Below are 26,361 nucleotides of genomic sequence, written 5' to 3'. Positions count from 1 at the left end.
TCCATATGAAAGGAATGAACAAAATCAAAATGGTAGTTAAGTAAGAAGTGGGTAGTGGACATACATCATTATTTTAAAGAATGTATGACTTTATTAGCATGAGTATTTCTTCCAGTAAAGTAAGTTATAAGCCCTCCTTCATAGAATTTCATGAATATACTGTGACTAGTGCAATTCATCCTATGTTATGTTAAATCTCCTAGTAGTGAATCCATCTGAAGTTAACTAGTCTGAATCTTGGATGAAAGAATGCAATTACTGTTGTTTTCAAAGACTTATAGCTTGGTAGAATTTAGCAGATTTCACTTTCTATTGGTCTTGCATCTGAAAATTTAGGGTTATATCTATGTGGTGATGAAATAAGTAAGTAAAACTAAGAAACAAAGGGAAATCAAAATAAATATAGTATGATATACACACATAAACAGAGTCAGTATGACTGAGTGACTAGACTGCTAGATTTTGAATAAGGAAGCCTTGGGGTCAGATTCTGCTTTTGACACTAATTAGCTATATTAGTGTATCATCTGAGTCTTCCAGCTACTCACTAGTATTTATCTCCTAATTTATAGTCAGACTGAGATCTTTATTGTTGGAAGGTGCTCCTACATCAATGAAATCATAATTCCTTTACTACTTAGATATATGTACTTCATTCTTCTCTCTCCCTCTCTTTCTCTCTCTCTCTCTCTCTCTCTCTCTCTCACACACACACACACACACACACATACATGCGCGCGCGCACACACACACACACTCCTACATATACTGCTTGCCACTATTTATGTAGTCATTTATTGAAATCTATATTCAATGAATACAAGAGACTTATGTATTCATTGATCATGTGAATTTGATCAGTATTTCTTTTGCCATTTTAAATGATCTTACCTTGTGGAGAGTATACTGCATGGCAAATTTTCAAGCATAGGCAACATTTTTCATATCATTCTGAGTTTTTTTCTTTCTTTTTTTCTTTTTTCTTTCTTATTTTGCAGATGTTTATTGAGTTTCCCCAGAGGCTAGGATTAAGAATTTTTGACATGTGAGAGTTAAGACAAAGTTATATGTGTCCCTTTTCACAAATACTAAAATTAATCCTTTGTTTTGTCCAGTGCTTTATGTTTTGTAGGCATTCATTTAATGTTAATCATCATTGTATATCACTGTTTTCTTTCTCATTTTCTTTATCTTTCCTTTCCCTTTATGGTTTATATCTGCCCTGAAGAGTTTGCATACCAGAATAGTGTACTACTTGCTTTTCAAGTTAGTTTTAAATATGGGATTGAAATGTAAATGTAACCTATTTGTTGATCTTTTATTTTTTGGGTTCTTTTTCCTACTTTATTGTAGTTGATTTTAACTAGGACCTAACCATGACACCCTCTGCATTAAAATATTGAGAACAAAAAAAAAAAAGTAAAGTCATTTTGTTTACATATATTTCTAGGGAAGATGGTGGTTTTTTCTTGACTGCCCTTCATGTTATAGTAATAGCAGAAAAGTGCTGTAAAGAAAAAATCCACTTTGCTTTCAGTGAATGAATTGAATGTTTTTTTTAAATGATCAATTTTTAAATTTAATTTTTAAAATATTGATGTGCTTGACAGTTTATTATATATTTTTTTATTCTTCCAGCAAAGAGAACCTTCTTCAAGACTGAGGTCCTGCAGCGTGACAGATGCAGTTGCTGAACAATCTCATCTACCACCGGTAAACTTAAGCAAAATTTTATTTGTTAGATGATAAATTATAACTTATTTGAAATTCTCCCTAATATCTGAAAAGCAGTTTTTCCTGGGCAGTAGATATTCTTGACCTTTTGTGGATATCCACATTTTTAAAAAGGAAGAGAAAAATTCATAGCTCCATCTGTCAACAAAGTATGGAAACCTGCTTTTTTTTTTTTTTTTTTTTTGACAGTCATATGTGAAGGGAATATCAGTTCCTCTCTGCCTTAAAATTACCTCATCACCTCAAAGGTGAATTATTTGGAATAAATGATGTCAACAACTAAAAGTCCCATGATCCTCTTAGCCCAATTTAATATCAATTCTTATGTGTTGCTGGAAATGCACATTAGTAATTTCTCTTAATTTTTAAAGACTTAGATTTAAAAAATAGATATGGAAGAAGAGATATGCTTATGTAGACATATTCTGAACAGAAATTGTTATCTAGAATGCCACGTTCCCTTTCCAAAAAATTATATTCATTTTCTGGGGTTTTTTTTGTTTGTTTGTTTTTGTTTTGTTATTTCAAATTGTTTTACCCAGGAAGAATCCTTAAGATCTATAATAACACTTTCTTTTATTGTTAGTAATGAGCTTGATTGCCTTTCTCTCATTGTTCAGTAATGTCCATAAACCATCTAAGGCAGCTATCCTGAACCAAAGAAGTGATACTAATTTAACATTTGACCCATTTTTTACAAATTTAACTGAGTAAATTTTTTGCCTTTGTAATCCCAGTATCTAGCAGCAGTGTCTTCATGTATTTGAAGACTTAAAAAAGTTGTTTTGAATATAATTGAAGTAGAATTAGCAATATATAGTGTGTGTGTGTGTGTGTGTGTGTGTGTGAGAGTGTGTGTGTGTGTGTGTGTGTACACACACACATACGTGTTTATATACTTGAATTGCTGTGGGGAGGTATTTTGGGTAAGCATGAAAATAATAGGGTGCATGCAGATTTCCTCGGGTGAAGTTAAAGTTTAGCCTATTTAATTTGTTATTTGGCCCTAAGATAGTTTGTTTTTCATACCTAATAATCAAAGAGAAACTATAATCTTTTGATTGTGTTAAACTTGAATGAGTTCTATTATAGAAATATGAGCAATTATATTTTCTGAATCTATAAAGAATGTCTTTCATTGGCATGCAATTTTTATGGAACTCATTAGAATTGTTTGTAATAATTGGCTTCATTCTTCATATCTCATAACTGGTGATCTGCACTCTTCATCAAAAATCATTAACCTATTCCTAACTGACCTATAATTTATTCCATACAATTAAACTTGGTTTGTTCACTATATGTTTATTCTTGGGTCAGTTTTAAGTGATTTTTGAGCTATAAGAGAGAGACACACACAAACACTGACATAGACTCTCCCTCCCTCCCTCCCCTCTTGTCCCCCCCCCCCCCCCCTTCTCTCTTTTCCTTCCTCCTCTCCCTCCCTCCCCCGCTTTCTTTCTCTCTCTCTCTCTCTTTCTCTCTCTCTCTCTGGATCTCTAATGATCCGGTGAAATGAATGGCCATAATAACAGATTAACTAGTGGTGTATATTATATGGTGGTGGATAATGAGACTGGTAAGAATACAGGACAGACAAATGTCTTTCTGGGATGATTTAGGTATAGGCCTGCTTTGATGAACTTTGATGAACTCTTGGGATTCTTTCCAACCTAATAATCCTTTGATTCTCTTTAATAAATTAATGACACTTCTTTTTCTGTTGTACGATCAACGTATATTTTATTTTTGAAAGGGCTCACTTCCTGAAATTGCTGTTTGGAGATTTCAAATATACCCTTACACTTGATGCTTTTCTCTGCTTTCTCAAGCTTTGTACTCACTGATCATCAATGGCCAAATACTGATAATGTCATGGCAAAGAATTTACTAGTTCTTTCTGATGGGGACTAAGAACATCCAAGAAGAATAATTCTTTGGTGGTAGTTGTTTGTTTAAAGAGAAAAATGAAACAGCTCCCATTCTGATGAAATTGTCAGTTGGAAATTTATTCATTAACACAAAAACACTATCTGCTTAGTTCTATTTTGCTTTTGGTCATTTAATGAAGGAAAAATTCACATCCATCTTTCTCCAAACGTTATCAGTGATTACTAGCTTGATTTTGCTTCTGGAAAGGATTGATTTAACACAATTTTAATCTCAGGGTGTAATTATCTCAATGGCCCACACATAGCTGTGATTCCTGATTCATGGGATATGAGAATCCCCTATCTGAACATTTTTAACTGACCTAAACTATGATTTAACAGCAGAGTGCCCCAACTAGGAGAGCCCGTTCATCAACTGTCACTGGTGGTGAAGAACCAATGGTAATGCTATTCTTTATCAGACACTAGCTACTAATCTATTTGGGTTGTTTTAAATGTCTTATATGAGGATTGATTTTCTTTTGCCTTTTTAAACAACATTGATTTCAGTATGTTCTTAAAATGTATATGCTACTCATTTTTGATCCTTTGATTGATTAAATCTATTCCAATTTTAGCAAAGTATAAGGTACTGTAACAGTAGGAATTATTTATTACCTTTCCATACAACTACTCTCACTGTTTTAAAAAATGACCCCATACTATATCTTTATCTATTTTTTTGTTGTTAGATGATTTTTCCTTTTTCTTATATGTCTAAATTACTATGTGTACTTAAATCAAGATTTGTTGATTTGATACTTTATCAACTGAACTATAAATATGGAATTAGAATTTAGATGGTAAACTCTTATCCATATAAGTTTCTTTCTCTGCATATTTTGGGTTCAAATCCTTTTATACCTCGGATATCTTTAGAAAACCTTTTTCTGACATAAATTTGTATTTGAGAAATTATCTGTGAGATGTCAGTGATTTGAAAAGCAGTCAAGTTGAAATGTTAATATTTAAAACATACTATGGAAGAAAAAAATTGTCATGGAATAAAAAAAAATTATGGGAGGGAGAGAAATCATCAGTATATAGGCAACTTGCTGCTTCTTACTAGTTCTGTTGTTTTCTTCTTATAATTGATCCTGGTTTTCCTGATGTGAATCTTGCCCAGTTTACATATTGTATCTTATTGTTATGTAATTGATATTGACTTTAGATGGCATTCTGAAATAACTTTAATGAAAATTAGCATCGGTCAGCAAGCTTTGCTTCTTACTTAACTTTGGAAATCCCTTGTCATTGTTTCAGTATTGCTACCATACTGGATTGAACTAAACAATAAATATATGTGAAAAATTAGAGTGCCAGAGTTTGTGGCAACACTTGATAGGCTAATCAAGGCAGCGAAGTATCTCATGGATGGTTACACAGGAGTTACACCTCACATGCATTCTTCGTTTAACCCATGTCTTGGTATTAGGTCCTCGTAAAGAAAAGGATGAAATCCGTGCATGTACCACTGTTTATATAAAGAAATATGCAATAGAGTGGTCCAAGAGATTTTTAATGAGCAAACAATGTTTTTACCCACATGCCACTTGAATTTTTTTCTTGCCCATGAATGGTTTTTATTTGCCCAGAACACAAATATAACAAGTATATTGCATTTGTTATGAACTTAAATGACGAGTTCATAGGAGACAGCTTACAAACTATCTTTTTAATATCCATACATGTTTTAACCTATCTATAGTTCACACTATTGGGTCCCTTTTTTCACTTGTTCCATTTGTCAGTGTTGTCCACATGCTTGTCATTTTTAATTGCTAAATAGTTTTCCATAATGTTTTTATTATACCATAGTCTGCATAGATATCACTGTTACTGTATTTGTTGTTGCTTTTATAATAACTTTGTCACTAACAGACACCATTAAAGTAGGAAAAAGCTTGCTGATGTCCTTTTCATAGAAGTGGAAATAAGCTCTAGAGGCAGAGTATATAGATCAACAATACTTTCCTTACCTATAGTCCTAAAACCTATTGTATAGTGGAGAAAGTATTTGCTTTGGAGTCAGAAAACATCTAAACTTGAGCTTTGGTTAAATTTCTTTACCTCTTTCAGTTTCAGTTTTCTCATCTGTGAAATGGGCTAAATAATAATCATAATAATCACAATATCATTGCATTATAGTTATTATCAGGACATGATATATTTCATTATCATAAAGCACTTTATTGACAAAAGTTTCTATTTCACATAAGGACTTTCTTTTAGAGCATCAGATCTGTTTTTCTTCCTTTCAATTATTTTCTCTTTTTAAGATCCATTACTCAATATCTATTCAAAATAAAGACATCTAAAGGAACCCTTATTCCTTTATAGCTATAGTGTTTTTGATTTGTAGACACACAATATTTAGTAATTCAATTTATAGTAATAAGATCTTTCTATGAAACAATGGAAATGATTATTCTAAACATATTCTCTTATGTTTATAAAGTACTTTGTGATCTTTCATAATGCTTATGGTCAGTTATATGTGGGCACTGTGGATGTAAAAGGAGGTAAAAGATAGTCCCTCCCCTCAAGAAGTTCACATTGTAATGTCAGAGAAAATAGGATTTCCACTTTGGACTGGAAAAAAGTAAACATATTTATTAAACTCCTTTTATGTTCCAAGCCTTATATTATGTGCTTTACTAATATTATCTCATTTGAGTCTCAAAACAGATATTGGAAGTAAGTGGTGTTATCTGCATTTTACAGTTGAGGAAACTGAGATAGGCAGAAATTAAGTGATTTGCCCAGAGTCAGGAAACTGTAGGAAATTATCTGTAGATATATTTGAGCTAAGTTCTTTCTCACTTCAGGCTTAGCATTCTGTCCACTGTGTCACCTAGCTTATGGGGCCAAGCTCACTGAAATTCTGAGAAGCAGGGATTGAAGGTATTACTTCCCCCATGTTTTTATTTGTTTTGTTCAGATCAACTAATTGAATTTCTTTATTTTTTCTTTTATTTAATATTTTTCCCAGTTCTATTTAAAACAATTTTTTACATCTGCTATCTAGAATCTCTCACCCATTAAGATACCACATGTGAAATTATATTAAGCATTTCCATAAAAGTCTATTGTGATAGAAACCATAAATCTTCCACCCCTAAAAAATACCAAGAGGGGACAGCTAGGTGAGGTAGTGGATAGAGCAGTAGCCTGAAGTCAGGAGGACTTGAGTTCAAATTTGGCCTCAGATACTTAACACCTCCTAGCTGTGTGAAGCAAGTCACTTAACCCTGATTGCCTCAGCAAAAAAAAAAAAAAAAAAAAAAAAAAATTACTCAAGAAAAATAAAATTAGAGACAGAGATATAGAGAATTCTTCAATCTGTATTCAGACACAATCATTTTCTTCTCTGAGTATGAATAAGCTTTATCATCTTAAGTCCTTCATATTGTAGTTCATTGTGCTACTGAGAATAGCAAATTCATTTTCAGTTGGTAATCCTGGAACATTGCTATTACTTTATATGCATTATATTTCAGTTTGCTTGAGTTCATGGAGGACTTTCCAGGTTTGTTTTTTTTCTGAGAGCATCCTGCTCATCATTTTCCCTAGTATAATGATTTTCCATGACAATCACATACCATAATTAATTCATTCCTCAATTGATGGGCATCCCCTCCATTTCCAATTTTTTGCCAACTAATTGAATTTTAAATAAATTTATTTTGACCCTGGTTGCACAGTTAAATTGGGGAAGTTGAATGCAGATACCAAGTCTTTTGACTTCTTGGTTAGAGTGGCAGCATGTCATTGTGGATAGAATACTGTATTTGAAATCAGGAAGACTTCAGGTCAAATTTTACTCTAGACATTGACTGGCTGTGAGATTGAAAAGAGTAAGCAACCTTTCTCAGCCTCTTCAGTTTTACGTATAAAATAGGAATATCAATAGCATCTTTTTATCAGGACTGTTGTAAGAAGCAAAAGAGAAAATATATGTAAAGTATGTTACCAACCTTAATGTGTTATATAAATTAACATTCCTATTATTATTATACCATGGAGAGTAATATTATTATACCATGGCGCACTATATGAGAGAAAGATATTTTATCCTGCTGTGCATGTGTTAAGATTCTGGAATTGGCTCAGATGACCAAAATATAAGTTTGTTGGCATTTGAGATAATTTTGAAAATTTTCTGATGTGGTCAAATAGGGACCCCCTACTTTTAAATTTTAAAGGATCTTAAAGATCACCTCTTTAACCCTATCATTTTACAAATGAAGAAATTAAGATTCAAAGAGATCACACTGACTTGCTTAAGAACATGCTAGAAGAACATGATTGAAATTACGCGACAGTATTCATACTCTTTCAGCATTTTTTCCATTACATCATTATATTCTTTTGGGGGAATATTGTGATTTTTATTGTTTCAGATCATAATAGATTTTTTTTTCATTTTACCTAAATTCAACTGTTATGCAGTTGTAATTGATGGATATGTGGCATCATCAAGCACAACAGTAAAGTATTCAGCTTGGGAGATGGAAAAGTGAAATTACTAGATATCATATTAGAACCTGTTAGCAGTTGTTAACTTCCTTTTCAAAGAAGATTTTTTTTGGGGGGGATGGGGAGGAAGTATCTTATGAATAACAGAAAGATGAAACTTTAGTAACCATTTTGTTAAATTACCTCAACTATATTTGCACTTATTTTAGCTTTTCCTGGCTTTGTTTAAAGTCTGAATCATGTATTTTTATTGAGTACCTTGGGAGGAGGGTAAGACATGACTTTCTGTCCTGGATTGGTATCACAGGCTAACCTGTTTTTAAAGATAGTCAATTATTTCAGGAACATCATTTGATTTAAAGGAGTTACATATTTTTCTCCTTTTAGTCTGATTTTTAAAAATATTATACATGTATAATCTATATTACATTGTTTGCTATCTTGGGGAGGGGTGAGGTAAGGGAGGGAGAAAAAGATTGGAATACAAAATCTTATAAAAATGAATGTTCAAAATTATCTTTACATGTATTTGGAAAAATAAAATACTGTTGAGAAACAATAAGTTAAAAAAACCTTTTCAGTTTCATTTCACATCAGTTAGGAAAGAGAATTGAGAATTTTATTAAAGGTTAGTGTTTCCAAACATCTTTGGATCTTAATGCATTTTAAAACACTATATAAATACGAGTTGTTATTTATTATTCTCCTATAGGTATGGGGAGAAAGTTCCTAAGTAAAATTGTTCTGTTGATTAGTCTCATGGGGGCAGTTAAATGGAACAATAGATAGAGCATTGCTTCTGAAGTCAGGAGCAACTGAATTTAAATATGACTTTAAACATTTAACACTTACTGTGTGACCCTGGGCAAGTCACTTCACCCCAGTTTCTTACTCCCAAAAAAGAGTTGTTTAAAAAATATAGTCTCATAACTACATCACTGAATAAGACATCCTTTTTTTAAATTCCTCCTATTTTATTCTTCCTTTATTACTTTTTTCCTTTTTTCTTTTTTTCTCCATTTAATAATATTTTATTTTTTCTAATTACATGTAAAGATAGTTTTCAAAATTCACTTTTATAAGATTTTGATGAACAAGGCAACCTTAATTCACTTTCTAGTTCTAACAGAGTTAGTTTAGTGTTATAAAAATGGTAGATGGCCTGGAATCTTAGAATCTGGAGTTTTGAGTCTGGGCTCTGAGGTGCATTAAACATGTGACTGTGGGCAAATTATTTCATCTCCTCATCTCTAAATTGGAGGCGTGTATAATCACAGTACTTAACCTTATTGGGTTGTGGTTCCCAAAATGCTCTGTCAAAAACCTTTTGAACTCTTAATAGGTGTTACTACTATTGTTACAGCTATCCAAGCTATTCGAGTTATTTAACTTTTGTGCAAATTCATTTCTTTAACAAACTCCTTATAAATTTCACTAATTATTGAATGGATCCTTTATGACCAAAAGGAAGTCACTTCACTTTTTAAAATTTCTTAATCTGTAAAATGAGTTGGAGTGTATGTGTGGTGAATTCAATACCATCCACGTCTCTAAATCTGTCATCTTATAATCACATATTCTTTGCCAGGCTACCAAAAGGACTAAAAAAACTCCTTCACAATTTAGAAAAAGTTTTGTGGTATATCACATTACCTGTAGTCTTTTTTAATGCAGTGTTATAAAGAAAAAGATACCCAGATAGCACATAATTTTATTGGTGTGACTCAGCCAGTTTTTAATTTATTCCATTTAGCTACAAACATTTTCAGTGTGATAGATGCAGTAGGTTAAGACTCTGCAACCTGTACCTTCTGTGCACTTAGTTAAGTCAGAATACAGTTAAGTCAAATTTATATGCCCATTAAAAACAGTAGAGCTGTCATAATTTACAAGACTTGGATGTACTGATCTCCCTCCTTATGTGTCCTCTCCCTTTAAAAAAAAAAAATAAGAAGAATTTCCAAGATCAAAATTTTCTGTGGTCACAGGTATTCTTCTTTTGGATTGAATCCCTTTTTGCCCCAACAGTTTCTTTCAGGACTAGAGAACAAAGCAATGAATTTTTACGTAATGTTTTTCAACAGGTGACAGAGAATGGAGTTTATATGGATACTCTTCATTTTCATGCAATGGCATAGCTCTTTTACTGTCAAAATAGTTTTCACTGGATCTATCCATGGAATGTTATAAAACAGATATGATCAAAGCTTAGTAAATATAACTGTTTTATCTAGTCCACTTACTTTGAAAATATAAAATAAAAAATCTTACCATGTGTTAGTTGTCCCATGGAACAAATTAATTCCAACCTGGAACATATTATGTAGTACATGAGGTGAAATCTTTGACCTCTTGTAAAATTTGCTTAAGTTATATGGCAGAACCCCTTTTTAATAGGATGCTATTTCCAGAAAGTACACTGTAGTCACCCATCCACATGATACCAGCTTTTTGTATGCTGTTTTGCCAAGACTTTTAGATGCTAAACTTAATATCAGAGCAAAAGAGATTAGAGTCATCAAAGAAAACTTGGATTACAAATATGTTTTTTTTTTTCCTTTTAAAATTAACAAACATTTATTTTTCCTCTTCCTTTATCTACCATACCCATTAAAAAGAAGAAAAAAAAAAACCCAAAACAAATATGCATGTAGTCAAACCAAACATTCCCATAATGACCTTGTCCAAAAGTTTATATCTCATTCTGTATCATGAGCCCTTTTCTGTCAGAAATTAAGTAGCATGCTTCATTATTGGCCCTCCAGAATCTTGATCCTCAGAGTTCTTAAACCTTTTCAACTTGGGTGTCTTTGCAATATTGTTTTTTCCTGTTGTGCTCTTGGTTCTGCTCACTTCACTCTGCATCAATTCATATAGGTCTTCTTGGATATAAATATGTTTTCATCTTTAGTGGAATAAATGACATACTAGCATCTATTCAAGTAAATGATAGTCCAAGAAGATTCCTTAATGAGGGAAGATAATAGTGAAAGAAGATCAATGTCCTCATTAAGCTTTATTTGCAAATTAGCAAAGGTGTCATTTGCTTCTGAATATTCCAAAAATTTTTATATACTTGTTTTTAAATAACACAGAATGGTACCCTGTCCTACTAGACTGGAGCATTGAAGCAACTTATATAGCATACATTCCTCAAATCTAGAACCTTGGATTTAAGAGATATTTCTTTTCAGACTTTTTTCAATCAGAATCTCTTCTTACACTGTTCAATCTCAACTTGTGGCAGCATTAGACCTTGAGAAAACTGAATCATAGCAGAGAAGCCTTTTTCTGCTCTTAATTTTGTACCGTTGATTACATATTTGTCAGTATGTATATAATCTTGAGAAAGAGCCTTAATATAGGGGCTAATGAAGGACAAACACACTAATGTTTGTTGGTGGAGTTAATCTGGATTAGTCTGACCATTTTGGAAGGAAGTTGGAATTATACAATAAATGACTTAAGAGATTCTATTGCCAGGCATATATGTCCTAAGGAGGTAAAAGACAAAAATAAAAGGCTTATATATGCCAAAATGTTTATAATGGCACTTTGTATAACAGCAAAGATTTTTTTTTAAATGAGCTCCCCTTTCTTTTCTATAAAGGCTTTTGTGTATTAGGAGATTCAGAAGTAGAATTTAGGATTAATTTGAGAAGAAGGACTGGGGGAGCATCTCTATTGCGCAAAAATAAATATTCTATAACAAGGAATTAGTCAGATACTAAGGCATTGCTTTAATGAAAGATGACATTTGAATTTTATTAGATTCTTTTAAAAAATGGCTCATGACCTCAATATACTTTTATGAGCAAGCAATCTTTATTTTTATCATTTTCAGAGCAATGGCTCACCAGATTCAATAGACTTTAGAGCCTACAAACTGTGCTCATTCTTGTACTTGGTTCCTAAAATTATATCGTCTAGTCATACTGCACACCTAAGAGATTGAGTGACTAGAAGTTTTATGTTTTGAAAATAATAATCTCTTTTAAATGTTCTTCTGTGATTTTTTTTTTTCTCTATAAGTAACATTAACATGCTGTGTTAAAGGAAAAGGATTCTAAAGGTGGAAATAATTTTAAAAAGCTGTTCATTAGAATGATTGTAAAGCAAAAAATAATGCCAGTTTCTTGCATAAACAGCCATCAGTGGCCTATGTACATACTACGCCGGGCCTTCCTTCAGGCTGGGAAGAAAGGAAAGATGCTAAGGGACGCACATACTATGTCAATCATAACAATCGAACTACAACCTGGACTCGACCCATTATGCAGGTATGAAGGTTCTGTCCAACTTCCAGTGGCAGGCAATTGAATTTGAAAATATGCCCCATTTGATTGTTTTTCAGAATCCATGCTTTCTACTAAAAGGGCATGAAGAAAAGTTACATTCCACTAAAAATGATATGGATTTGAGTCCATTGTTTGTCTGAGAAAACAATTCTTCTTTGGTGCCCAAGATGAAATATAATTGGATACATTTTTAGAATGTTAAATAAATGAGATTTTCAAAATAATAATAATAGTCTATTATAATGTGTTGCTATTTTTTTTCTGGTGGCCTGAAGATAGTTTTGATTCTAAGGGAGTGATTCATTTTTATTCTCCTTGAGAGTATTTCCCTACTTCTTCTTTGCATCATTATCATTATGTTTAATTATTCCCTCTAAGACTTAAGTATGCCAGACCTTTTGTTGTAATTATTGTTGTTCTGTTGTTGTTGTTTGGGGGTTGCACAGCCTATTCAGAGATAGAAGAAGATCCTCACATTTAGCTAACTTGTTTTTGCCTCTAAAATAGCTTGCTGAAGATGGTGCATCTGGATCCGCTTCCAACAGTAACAACCATCTAAGTGAGCCCCAGATCCGCCGACCTCGTAGCCTCAGTTCACCCACAGTAACTTTATCTGCGCCACTGGAGGTGAGAAGTCTGTCTCATCTAACAAAGGATCACTTCTATCCCGTGACTTCTCTCATTCTTTCTTTTGTCTTTTAACTCTGACTCCAGTTTGGCAGCCCCTCTCTTCCTTTCTCCATAGTCTGTTGTTTCCCTTCATAGCAAAGGTGTTCTTCTTGCAGCTTCTCTACATGCTTCTCTGTTTTGCCTAGCAACATCCTTTGATTCCTCTCACTTAATTTCCATACTCATTCTGCTGGGCTTTTGGTGAATTGTGAGTTATTCCATCTTGGTTGGGATCTCTGCCATCATTATTGTGTTTCCTATTTTCTACTGTGGACTCTATCTGATTTCATTTTATCAACTTTCCAAAGGCTTCTGTTTGAGCTTTACAATGTAGCTATTGCTTTCTTCATTAGGAAAAATTCAGATTGTCATTGTATCTGCTTTCATGTTTTTCAAGCAAAGATTCTGGCATAGGTATTGGTTGTTCATGTAGTCTACAAATCATGGCTGGGCATTCAGCTTGTGCTTTCATTTGTGTTGTTTACAATATTGTTTCTTAGGTATTGTGATTGTCATAAAAAATGAATGGAAAACTAATCCTTTAAATCATTGAGTGGTTACAGTTTTGGGAAAGTAATTGTGTATCACTTAAATTCAAGAGATTCTTGATATGCTTCATGCTTAAAATGTATGCAGACAGTGGGGATGAAGGAGAACCACATCATATTCTAGATCAAGCTCCCTTGAAACTATTGCTTAATTCTTAAATTTTACATCTATTATATTGTACAAAAGCCATATGTTAGTATTTTCCTCCAATAAGCAAGTTGTACATCTTGTCATTATAAAGATTGTAAGTATATTCCCCATTAGATTGTGAGCTCTTAAGGGCAGGAACTGACATTCTTTGTGGTCTGGGAAGTCCTCACTCAGTTTAGCATACATAAAATCCTGTATTTCATTTATGCTACCTAATTGGTGGAATTTATATTTTAAAACATTCCTTGATAGCCATAGAGAAATTGAGATTGAAAAAAGTGAGTTAAGGTAAATGTAGAAATAGGAATAAATATTTTAATTAAAAATAGATGCTTACTTTTCATTCTTCTCCAGTGAGAAGCTTCCCACAAGCCCACTTGGGTTTATCTAAAATGGCTATGAAAGAATGCTAATGGGTATTATTATTCTATAGGGTGCCAAGGATTCACCCATTCGTCGAGCTGTAAAGGACACCCTTTCTAATCCACAATCTCCCCAGCCATCACCTTACAACTCTCCAAAACCACAGCACAAAGTTACACAGAGCTTCTTGCCACCTGGTTGGGAAATGAGGATAGCTCCAAATGGCCGTCCATTCTTCATTGATCATAATACAAAGACTACCACATGGGTAAGGTGAATTTGGGCTTTTTGCGTTTATTTTATTCAATTTCATTTATCTATAGTTTGTCTAAAGTAGGGCTTCTTAAACTTTTTCCACTCACAACTCCTTCTTGCCTGAAATTTTTACATGATCTCAGGTATAGAAGATAGATAGGTAAATCAAACATTGATAATAAATTATAATTTCATGACCCCTCATATCTAGTTATGAGACTCCATATAATATTACAAACCACAGTTTAAGAAACTGGGATCTAAAGTATGTTAGTCAGATAAAGATTTTTCTTCTTAAAATTTTTGAATGTTTTTTCCTTGGTCTCTTAATTTTTGTATTTAGAACAAAAAAATGATTTAGTGATCCTGAGTGATTCTCTGACTTTTGATTTATGTTGTATTTAGGCTCACATGTTTTGATATTGCTGAAGATTTATTCTTTTTAATGTCAAAAGACATCTTAAAAGCTACAATAGGTATTTCCCAACCATATCACCTTACCTAAGATTCTGCACTGAAAAATTGAGTTAGTACATCATCTTTGAAACTGGCATTTTGCATTGAATCTGATTTCTAGATTTAGATTAGGTGCTGTTTGCTATTTTTCATCTCAGAATAAAGCTTGTGGTTCTTTTCTATTTCATGAAAAAGACATGTTTAAAATGGCATGTATGGCATTCGATACATATATATTTTTTTAGTCACTTCTGACACTTCATGACTCCATTTGGGGTTTTCTTGGCAAAGATACTGAAGTGGTTTGCCACTTTCTTTTCTTGTTCATTTTATAAATGAGCAACCAAGACAAACAGGGTTTAGTGATTTGCTCAGGGTCACCCAACCAGTAAGTTGTTTGAGACTGGATTTGGACTCAGGACTAATATCTGCTAGATTTTGAAATTACATTAGAGCCAGATTTCTACTGTGCCACCTAGCCATCCTTAAAAGGATGGATGAAATGATAGATGGATGAATAGACAGATAGATAATGAGTCCTTTAAAAACCACTCTTGAAAAGTTGACTTGTGTGTGTGTTTGCCCAACTTTTTGAATAGACTTCTGCTTAGAAATATTTTACTCATTTGTATGCCTAGGTATGTTAGAAAAAGCAACTTGTAAAATACATTTAAGAATATTGATCTAAAATAAATGATAGGAACTATAAGTACATGCTTGTAAAATGCTTTAAAATGCTTTGAAAGCATATAAAATGATGTGAAATAAGTAGGCTTTGCAAAGTATTTATTTTATTAGTATTATATGTTTATGCAATGCTCTTTTGTTATTGAATGTAAAATCTAAAGCAAGGTGAAAAATTAAATTTTCTACTGCTATCTTTAAAAAAAAAGCCTCATTATGTAAACAATTCCTTTCATAGTTATAAGTAATTTGGACTTTGTTATGTTTACATAACATATGCAATTTTCTTTCCAAGGTGCCCAGTTCCATTTACTGTTGAAATACTGTAATTTCAAAACTTAGCTAGAAATTGGAGCTCTAGAAGTCGAGGAGAATGTATAAAAAGGGATGGATTAGTGTATGGAGCCACTGTGGCCTGCCAATATAAGCTATGATTTTAGTAATTTGAGCTGGCTTAGTAATCAAATCCTCTAACCTTTCACAGCCTTTCACATCACTAGCTCAGTGTAATTGCTGCTGTGTGGATTTAATTTTAAGTAGCATGAGCTTTGTTTGTTACATTTATTGATGCTGAGTGAAGTGATTTTTATCTTATGTTTTCTAGTTTTCTACCCATATCGAATTATTTGTCATATGTGCTGACACATTTTAAAATTTTATTTCGTTTTGTTTTTAAGAAAGTTGACTTTGTTTTATTGTTTGGACATTTTCTAGTTAACAACTGGCAATTCCATAAGCCTCCACCCCTCTCATTTAGAATCAGGAGTATTCTCTGACACAGCTGCATTGTGACTTTGAAACAAAAACCTATAGGCAGGCTCTCACTGTGGATGGACAGGGCTGCTTTGCATGTCTATTTTAACGTGGCGGGGGAGGGGGGGGGAGGAAAGGGGGACATGCCTGTGAAGAAAATCATTTTCAAGCTGTAATATTTTTACAGTACTTAGCTTTTTTTAATTTTAAAGAGAAAGACACCATTATTCTTATAATTTGACCTTTTGTAGCAAAAAGGGGAAAGTAATATAATTATAATTGGTTAAGGATAGGGATGTGTGTGGACGATTTCCCTTGTCTCTACATCGTTATGGGCACTGAACTTCCTAAAGGTTCAACAGTAATCTGCCAACAGCAACAACAAAAATGAAGCCAAAATGAAGTGGGAAAATTAACTTTCTATTAATATATACAAAACAAAACCTTTTTGCCAATCACCATAGACTTAGAATGCCTTAGAATGAAGAGGTGTAGGATGATTGGAATGAAATATTAAGCATCAGAGGAACATTGCCTTGTTTTGTAGAACCCCCTTTTTTTTTTTTTCATTAGCCTGTGTCTAATGAAATCCCAGATTGAGAGTCATTGCCCATTGTAGGTCAATGATCTCAAAATACAGAGAACTGAACTGCTAACTCAAAGAGATCTCTTATAAAATCTCTCCAACGCTCATAAAGGTGGTTAGATAAAAGAGATTGTGGCTTTCTGCATTCCAATCCCATTGTTACAGCAATAAACATTGTGTTGCTTACTTGTATTATTTTACTGAGTACAGAGCTGGTGGCCTGTTTTCAGAATATGAAGCACTCCTTTCTTTATTAAATTAAATAGTCCCAAATTATTTTTTTCTAAAGGACTTTATCCAAAGCACTTATATTTAGGACAAGGGATATTGGAGAGGTCATTTGGTGACAAAGGACATATAATTAGGGGAACTGTAGCCCAACTGTAATATTTAGTATCTAATGACATATCACTTCATCTTGAGGCCTCAGTTTTTATTTAGAAAATAAAAAAGTTGGACTAGATGATATTTGAGGTACCCTCCAGTACTAAATCTCTTTTAGTTCTGCTCATTCATTATACAAATTAGAAAACTAAGGCCTAAGAAATCAAATTGACTTTCCCTTAGTTCACATAAATCATGAGAAAATCAAATTCTAAATTTGAATTTAGATCCTCTAACTAGAAATACAGTGCTCTTTTCCCTTTAGCATTTTATTTCTTCTGAATGTAAATCAGTGAAAACTGGCATAGTCAAGACCTTAAGTATGGAAGGAATATTTAAGAAATATTGACTTTTTAAAAAAAAATTGATGATTATATATTTAGAACTGGGAGAGATCTTTGAGGCAACTGAATCTAACCTCATTTTACAGAGAAATTAAATGTTTTAACCAAGGATCAAATAGATAATAAAATCAGAGGTGGGATTTGAATCCACATCTTCTCACTTCAGAGAGAAAGCTATGGCTCAGTGGATAGAGTGTTATGCCTGGAATCAGAAGATTTACCTTCCTGAGAACAAATCCAGCCTCAGACACTTCCTAGGTGTGTGACACTGGGCAAGTCACTTAACCTTGTTTGCCTTGGTTTCCTCATCTACAAAATGCGCTGGAAAAGGAAATGGCAAATCACTGCAATATCTTCGCCCCAAATGAAATCACAAAGACTCAGACATGACTTAAACAGCTAAACAACAAAAAACTTCTCACTTCAGAGCCAAATTTTCTTTCAATTAGCCATATCTTCTAAGTTTTGTAAGTATTTCATTTTAAGAATAAAAAAAATTTTATGGATATAAGTGTGTACTTTTATACTATTTTAGAGCATTTTTAAATAAGTGGAGAAACAGTAGAAAAAAGAAGAATGTTTCTTTCTCATTTGTAACTATAAAAATTATTCAAACTCATCACTTCTTTTAATAGTCTGATTTTTAAAGTTTAACAAGTCAATAAAAAAATTTTCCTTAAACCTCATATAACATTTTATTTGGTACCTCTGTGATGCCTTTCTTGTATAAGATTATGGTCTATGTTTTTATTATATACCGTTACTTGACTATGAACTGCTTGAGGATTATTTGTTCTTACTTAAATCTTATATGTTCCCAGTCCCTTGCATCTTACATAAATTACATAAATACAAAACATATTTGATAAATATTTACTGAATTAGTTATTCTTTGGTACTTCCATGCAAGATGGAAGAGACAGATGCAAATTTTATTTATGATAAGAAAGCTGGTTTACAGGCTAGTTCTCAATGTTTTTTTTTTTTTTTTACTTTGCTGCTTCTTGAGAATAGTCTTATCGGTTTTAAAATTTCCTCTTTTATTTCTTCAGCTTTCATTTCTTTGTAGTAGCCACCTTTATTTGAAAGTATATGATTAGCTGTATCCTAGAACGTGGGTATCAATTGACTCCATCAGACTTCATAAATAGTCAATATATGTTGTAGTTAAAAACATATTATAGTTAGGTGGTTTATCTAGTGGGGAACACAGAACATTAACATTCTTGCTATAAATTACAAGAGATACTTGAAACTTCAAAACAAGTTAATTGAAACTAAGGACACTGCTTCACAGGCTTTCCTTGGAGAAGAAAATAAACAAATTAACAAAGTTGATTTCACCATGAACACTAAGGCCATAAGAAATGTCATTTAATGGAACACTTCATCATCTTGCCTTGCAGTGTTCATAAGAGCATAGTTAAAAAGACCACTATTAAGATAATTATAGCCTACATGCCAGCAAAGGATAAAGAATTAGAAAAAGTCCACAAAGAATTTGTCAAGATCTTAAATTCAATCAGCATATGCTTTAAAACTTAGTATCTTTGATGAAAAGATGAACATAAAGGAAACATGAAAAGTGTTGCAAATATAGTTTAGGATTATTGAAAAATGTCAAAGATGGGCAGACTGCTTAGAAGTCCAACTATCTCACATATTTTTCAAGAAGACAGTAAGAAGGTATCCAGATATAGAGAATATCAAATAAAATCACAAAACAAAATTAACTTTATCCTAACATAGAAAGTTGGCTTGAATTGTTGACTCATCCATTTATATACAATCAAATTAGATTAGAACTGTGGTCCAAATTAACACCAAATCAAAATAAATCACATAAATGACAATGTATGGCATGAAATGACAAAAGCTCCAGCCTGAACATTCTAGACATTTCCCTTCAGATGGAAAATAAAACAAATCAACATGAACTATCACTATTTGCTATAGAAAATTAACTGTTGGAAAATAGCAATGAGGCAGAAAGAGCCCTCAAATGTTCTAAGTGTTTATTATGCTAGGCCATGGGGATAATGTTGATAAAAATAGCTAACATTTATAGCTAGCACTTATTATGGGAAAAGCACAGTGCTGAGTTCTTTACAATTTATATCTCATTTATTTCTCATAACAACCCTGAGAGGTGGGTAGTATTATCTCCATTTTACAGATGAGGAAAGTGAGGTAAAGAAAGAGTAAGTGGCTTGCCTAGAATCACACAGCTTCTAAGTGTCTGAGGCTGACTTTGAATTCAGGTCTTTGACTACAGGCACAATGCTCTATCCACTGTGCTACCTAAATAACAACAGCATAATAATTTAATTAAAACATTAGCAAAATAGTCAGCAACTTGAAGTGGTTAGCATTCTGCTGGATACAACCATAAGTAAATACATTGGTAATTTTAGGAGTGAGACAACACTCTAGTTGTCTCACTAACAACTGGGGGGATCAGAAAAGTCTTTGCAAGCATTTATTCTCCTTTAATAGCCAGAGTGACATTGCAGCCAAAGTCCAAAATGATTGATAATAAAAACTCATTTGCAAAACCTTGAAGAAGGAATTGTAAAAGTTGGTGATTAGACTCATTTCCTAAAACATCCAGAAGGCAAAAAGGATACTTTATACTTGTTGTGTCACTCAGTTAAACCAGGTCATCCTAAGAACATTTATAAATGAAACCAAACAGTGCATAATTAGTACACCAAAATAGGAACAAATTTGTCATTACCACTGTTACAAATTGATGTCAAATATTGACAGTAGGATCATATCTCAGTCTCCTAACATGCTAGGTAAAGAAATGGAAATTTCAGTAAAGGAGGCAGCAGATGGGAAGAAGAGCTAGACTAGGCGAAGCATGCACAAAACATTCATGCTGATGGTGAAACAAATTTTTTTTTAATAATAGCTTTTTATGTTCAAAATATTTGCAGAGATCATTTTCAACATTCAATCTTGCAAAACCTTGTGTTCCAAATTTTTTCCTCCTTCCCTGATCCCCATTCCCTCCCCAGATAGCAAGTAATCCAATATATGTTAAACATGTGTGATTCTTTTATACATATTGCCGCAATTATCATGCAGCAAAAGAAAAGTCAGATCAAAAACAAAAAATGAAAAAGAAAACAAAAAGCAAGCAAAGAACAACAAAAAAAGATGAAAATACTATGTTGTGATCCACACTTAATCCCCATAGTTCTCTCTATGGGGGCTGATGGCTCTCTTCATCACAAGTCTGTTGAAATTGACCTGAATCACCTCATTGGTAAAAAGAGCCACATCCAACAGAATTGATCATCACATAATCTTGTTGTTGCTGTGCACAATATTTTCTTGGTTCTGTTCACTTCACTTAGCATCAGTTCATGTAAGCATCTCCAAGCCTTTTTGAAATCATCCTGTGATTATTTCTTACAGAAAAATAATATTCCATTACATTCATATACCGTAACTTCCTCAGCCATTCCCCAACTGATTGGCATCCCCTCAGTTTCTCGTTCCTTGCCACTGCAATTTTGAAAACATAGAAATCCATTCAAGATATTTTCATGAAGAGAAAGTATTGAACAATGAGAAAAATTCCTGAATGTTATCATTCCCCTCAAGAAAGTGATGGAAAAGAAGACATCAGCAATTACTTTCTCATCCCTGCAGAATCTATGAGAATGACCTGAAAACACTCACAAAACATATCCTTGACAAAAATTATGCAATGAGGAGGTTTTTATAAATGCTTTTCTATAGCAGATTACATTTTCTTAGTCACAAAATAAAGTGAAAGCCTCAGAAAATAGAGGACTCCATCATCTTTATTATTTAACTTTAGAAAGCATTTGACTCTTGACCAAGACAGAGCCTTAAAGACCATCCTGCAACAAGCTTTCCCCCCAAACACACATGTTATTACTATAAGACTCCTTCACGGATGCAACCATGAAATGAATTTTGCTCAATTACCCTGGCTGTAAATATTAAGCAAGACTTAAAAGAGAAAGATGGATGTATGTCAAAGGTGTTTTCCACTATTTTGGTGGATAGCCAATGTAGCATCCAAATGGAAAAAGGATTCCTTTTGGATGGCAAGCCCTCCATATCCTCCTCTTCACAGGAGACACTAGTGATGACATCACCTTCTAGAGCCTTAGAGCCACTCCTCAGTGTAGCATTTTCAGGGATCTCAGACATTCTTTAAGGTTGCCTTCAGATACTCTTCTAGGGCACACATCTTTTTGTTGGTATTCTCTTTCTTATGAAATTATCTTATATGTAGGTATCTGTCATAATGTTGTTCCTATGCTCTGCCTCCAATAGATCATTATCTGCTTGATAGCAGAGGCCAATTTAGCCTTGTTGTTTTGCTATATTTCCCAAGCAAATGACACAATTTATTGCCTTCTTTTATTTTGGAGTTCAGATCTTTGACTTTTACAGTGAAGCCAACCCTTAATATGGAAAATCCCTCTACCATTGTAATTGACAGCTTTACATTGGACTCTGAAGGGATAAATTGACTTGCTCCTAGACACAGAGATTGAGTTAAATTCAAGTTTTCTGACTTTTAGCTTGTCTCCCTATCATTATGTCATATTGCCTCTCCTCTAGCATGTTGTAATTAATCAAGAAATGTTTTGTTTATTGAACTTATAACTATTCTAAATATTCTGTCCTAATAATTATAACCATAGAACATAGAGTACCTCTTGTCTAGATGTGAAATGCTATTGGAATATAGAAGTCATTGAGTTTATGTACTTAATGTTTGTTTGTATCTGACTCTTCAGCTGTCTATATGTACAGCTGTGTGATTTAAAAATACACACACACACACGCACAAACACGAATGAATGTGTTGTACCCATTTGTCTATTTACAAATGCTTGACACACACACACTCACACACACACACACACACACACACACACACACACACACACACACGACTTGCCCAGGGTCACACAGCTAGGAAGTTTTTTATACTTCCTAGCTGTGTGACCCTGGGCAAGTCACTTAACTTCAATTGCCTCAGCAAAAAAAAAGAAAGAAAGAAAGAAAGAACATTAGAGTATATAAAGATTCAAATAAACTAAAGAAATATTTTCAAAATAGATAGCTAGGAAATATTGACCTTATGTTTCCCACCCCTGAGGAAAGATAATTGACAAAATATTCTGTTTAATCTGTAGCAGTAAAAGAAATGAAGTATATAGTATATAGAAAAAGCAAGTATATAGTTATGGGCAAAAACCAACAAGGAAGGTGGGGTTATCTATACTTTCTTAGTTCTGGGCATTAGTAATAAAGGTAGAAGAAAAAAAAAAAAACAATCTTTCTGTAGATATTTGTTGTTTAGTCATTTTCAGCTCTTTTGAGGTTTCCTTGGCAAAAATACTGTTCTGGCTTGCCATTTCCTTCTTCAATTCATTTTACAAATGAGACACTGAAGCAAATAGGGTTAAGTGACTTGCCAAGGGTCACACAGCTAGAAAATGCCTGAGGTCACATTTGAACTCAAGTTTTCCTGATTCCAGGCCTGGTGCTTTATCCACTTAACCATCCATCTACCTATTTGGTAGTAACAAGTGGCTATTAATTTTTTTAATGCTCTTGGCTTTCCCACCTTTAAACTAATTCTGCCTCCCTCTAGTTATCTAATCCAACAAGAAAACAATTATCTCAAGAATAGACAGGGAATTATCAGTGGCATAACTTTTTCCAATGTTCATAAACATACACACACAGTCTAACAAATGACATTGCTTTAATGATTCTGTTTAATCTCTATACAAACTTTTTTAGATTTTTAGAATAAATCCAAGGACCCTCAATATCCTCATCTATAAAATTAGAATGCTGAGCTAGATAGTCTTGGAAAAAATTGAGGCTGGAAGACTTAAATACTTTGGCCACAAAGATGTTAGTTCCATACAGTGCTCCTTATGGTAATCTCAAATGTCATTCAACCCTTTAACCAAGTTGTAGCTTTCGCAGTTTGTTTAGCCCCTAATAAATCCACTTCTGCAAATTCAAAATGTGGCTTAGCTTACATGACCTTCATGCATGAATTAGAATGAAACAGAATCAGGGATGAGGGGGAGAGAGAGTCTGTGATGATTCTAGAGTTTTGAGCTTCAATGGCTGGGAGAATGGTGCTTCTTTCAACAAAAATAAAGAAACATGAGAATGGAAGATAATATTAAAAGGTAGTGGGAGAACAGGGATGCCATTGATAGAAATAAGGAAATCAGATATACAATTCTCTGAAAACACAGATTCCCCCCTTTCCTTGTTTGTTATAATCCCTGTTTCCTTCTGGCACTTAATAAAATCCACACTTAACAATAAGCTGTCAGACATGGTGAACATGTTAGATTTTTCTGAACTTTTCATTTGCAATCATTGCTATAAAGTAAAACTCAATGGAAAGGGTGAACATTCAAAAATGAATGTGATATAAAAACAAAAAGTATCAATGTTTAAAAAAGAAAGAAAGAAAATTTAAAGAAACCATCTTGGAATTTATTCAGATAAGTGGATAGTGGAATTTTAAAAACAAAAACATGACAAAGCCACCTAAAACAGTTCTGATAATGATAAAAATTATAATCAGGATTCAAACCCAACTTCTCAGGCTCAATATGTAATAGTTCTTTGTTATAAGTCATAGATATATAGGGCCACCCACATGATTCTGCTGAGGATGTAGCAAGGGGTGCACTAAAGCCCCTGTAACATTCTTCAGCTGTTAAACTTTCATTGAAATCATTTATATCAAGTTACAAATCCTACAAATCAGAATTTGATTTATTGTTGAATTCAAAAGTTAATGGAGAAAATGTTAATATAGATTAAATTTAAAAGTGTTTCATGAATACATTCCTTGCCCCCTGGAGAGCCAGTAAATTGCATATTGAAATACTGCATTAGAGCAACAATGTGACATCAAATAATTTATAATGATTTTATTAAAATTAAAAATAACCTATTTTTGTTCATTTACTTAATTACCTATTATTACTTATTATAATTATATTATCATTACTTATTGTAACTTAATATCTTGCTAAAATATTTGGTAAAGCACTTATTTTATCCAATATTTTATTCCAACATTCCTTCTAGGTTATTTGTATGATGACAATGTGATATAGAGAAAGACATAGTTTAATACTCTTCAACTTGAAAAAAATGATGAAGCAGGAAACCTTTAATAACTTGCTAATAGAAATATTAAAATGAGTGAATGCAATTAACATCTGTCTCTGAGCAGAAACAACTTGATTAAAAGACTAACAAAAGGCCACAAAATGACCCTTTCAGTAAAAATTTATTTATTATCATAAATTGTATTATTTTCTGCCTTACATATTTGAGTCAGAAACGATGTTTTTTTCCACATGATTAACTTTTAATGGAAATATACATAATTTTCAGTGTTGTCAAAAATAGAGGCTCCAACTTTATCTCCTCTAATTTGAAAGCTTTGTTCATTATGGTTTTTTTTTTTAGCTATTATAGTATTTTCAAACTCTCCTGAAAATTTTAAGAATATTTTTAAGCTCATCTTCTAAAAGTACTAAAGCTACCTTGCTCAGCGTGTGTGAATAAATCAAATAAATGATGACTAGTTTTTTGGAACTTGTAGGTATGGCACACTGAGATGTGTACAATGACAAGTGAAACAGTAATCTCTCTCAAAGAGCTTACATTCTAAGAAGAGACTATGTCCCTGGATAAATATGTACAAAATGAATGGGAGGTAGTTTGGGAAGAGAATACATAGAGTATGGAAGAAAGGTTTAGAAAAGGATTTTCTGAGTCACTTGAGCTGAATTTTGAAGAAAACAGAGATTCTGGGGCAAAAAACAGAAATGAAAGACATTCTAATCCTGAGCAAAAGAAGTTGGAAATAGAAGATGTAGTATTTTGTGGAATAAGACCAAAAGGTGAGGAGGAGGAAGAGACGTTTTCCCATTCCCTACATAGAGTTGATGCTGCACTGACACAAAATATACCTTCATTACCCTGGACTCCATGTTCCCAAATAGAGACAGTCTGACCACACGCAAATAGTTCTTTGCCCTGTTCATTAACATAAAATTCCTTTCACATTATCATTCCAGGAAGATCCACGACTGAAATTTCCAGTACATTTACGATCAAAGGCATCTTTGAATCCCAATGATTTGGGTCCTCTTCCTGTGAGTACTTGTTTTACAAACTCTTTAAGTATCCATTTCATATTCTTTTAAACATATCTAGCACTGCTGCTCTCCTCACCCCAACTCCTTTCCAATGCTATTTATTTTTTGATCTTCAGAATTTAGCATTTAGCTACGATCTGTCTATAGAAGTCATGTGACATGATTAGAATTATAGCACACCTAACCAGTGTTGCTGAAAAGACATTTCAGAATCAGCCAGCCACTTGTGAAAAGTAGGCTTCCCTAGGTCTTTGTAAGCAGATTGTACAAAAAGACACAGACTCCCTTGCAGCTGAATTTCTTTTGTTCCTTTAGCAACAGCTTTCTTCCATCTATAGTCTTGATTTAATCATTGGAAGAAACCTATTTAAAGCAGTTGGGGGAGGGGTGCACATGAGAAGTAATTAAGGAACATTTCAATTATGTAATGTAATTATGTAAATTAAACTGCAGTTATTTAAAGGGTTTTTTAACCTTTGGTGAATGTTTATAGATTTAGCTTATTATTTTGTTCTC

At 33.1% G+C, this 26,361-nt stretch overlaps 1 protein-coding gene across 8 annotated transcripts in view; it reads left to right on the top strand.

Annotated features, from left to right (window-relative positions):
- NEDD4L (NEDD4 like E3 ubiquitin protein ligase) overlaps positions 1-26,361 on the top strand; it is a 465,473-nt gene that overhangs the window by 379,782 nt on the left and 59,330 nt on the right. For 4 of the 8 annotated variants that reach the window (XM_051969576.1, XM_051969578.1, XM_051969570.1 and 1 more), the window contains 6 exons: positions 1,639-1,713; positions 4,008-4,067; positions 12,293-12,424; positions 12,950-13,069; positions 14,244-14,441; positions 25,765-25,842. In XM_051969576.1, the coding sequence (XP_051825536.1) occupies positions 1,639-1,713; positions 4,008-4,067; positions 12,293-12,424; positions 12,950-13,069; positions 14,244-14,441; positions 25,765-25,842 (663 nt within the window). The remainder of the gene's footprint in view (positions 1-1,638; positions 1,714-4,007; positions 4,068-12,292; positions 12,425-12,949; positions 13,070-14,243; positions 14,442-25,764; positions 25,843-26,361) is intronic. The other 4 variants (XM_051969577.1, XM_051969571.1, XM_051969574.1 and 1 more) reach the window with 2 other exon arrangements.

This window comes from Antechinus flavipes, chromosome 1 (genome assembly GCF_016432865.1).
Source record: "Antechinus flavipes isolate AdamAnt ecotype Samford, QLD, Australia chromosome 1, AdamAnt_v2, whole genome shotgun sequence".
NCBI lineage: Eukaryota > Metazoa > Chordata > Mammalia > Dasyuromorphia > Dasyuridae > Antechinus > Antechinus flavipes.
The sequence above is the reverse complement of the archived record's forward strand: the minus strand, read 5'-3'. Positions and strand labels throughout refer to the sequence as shown.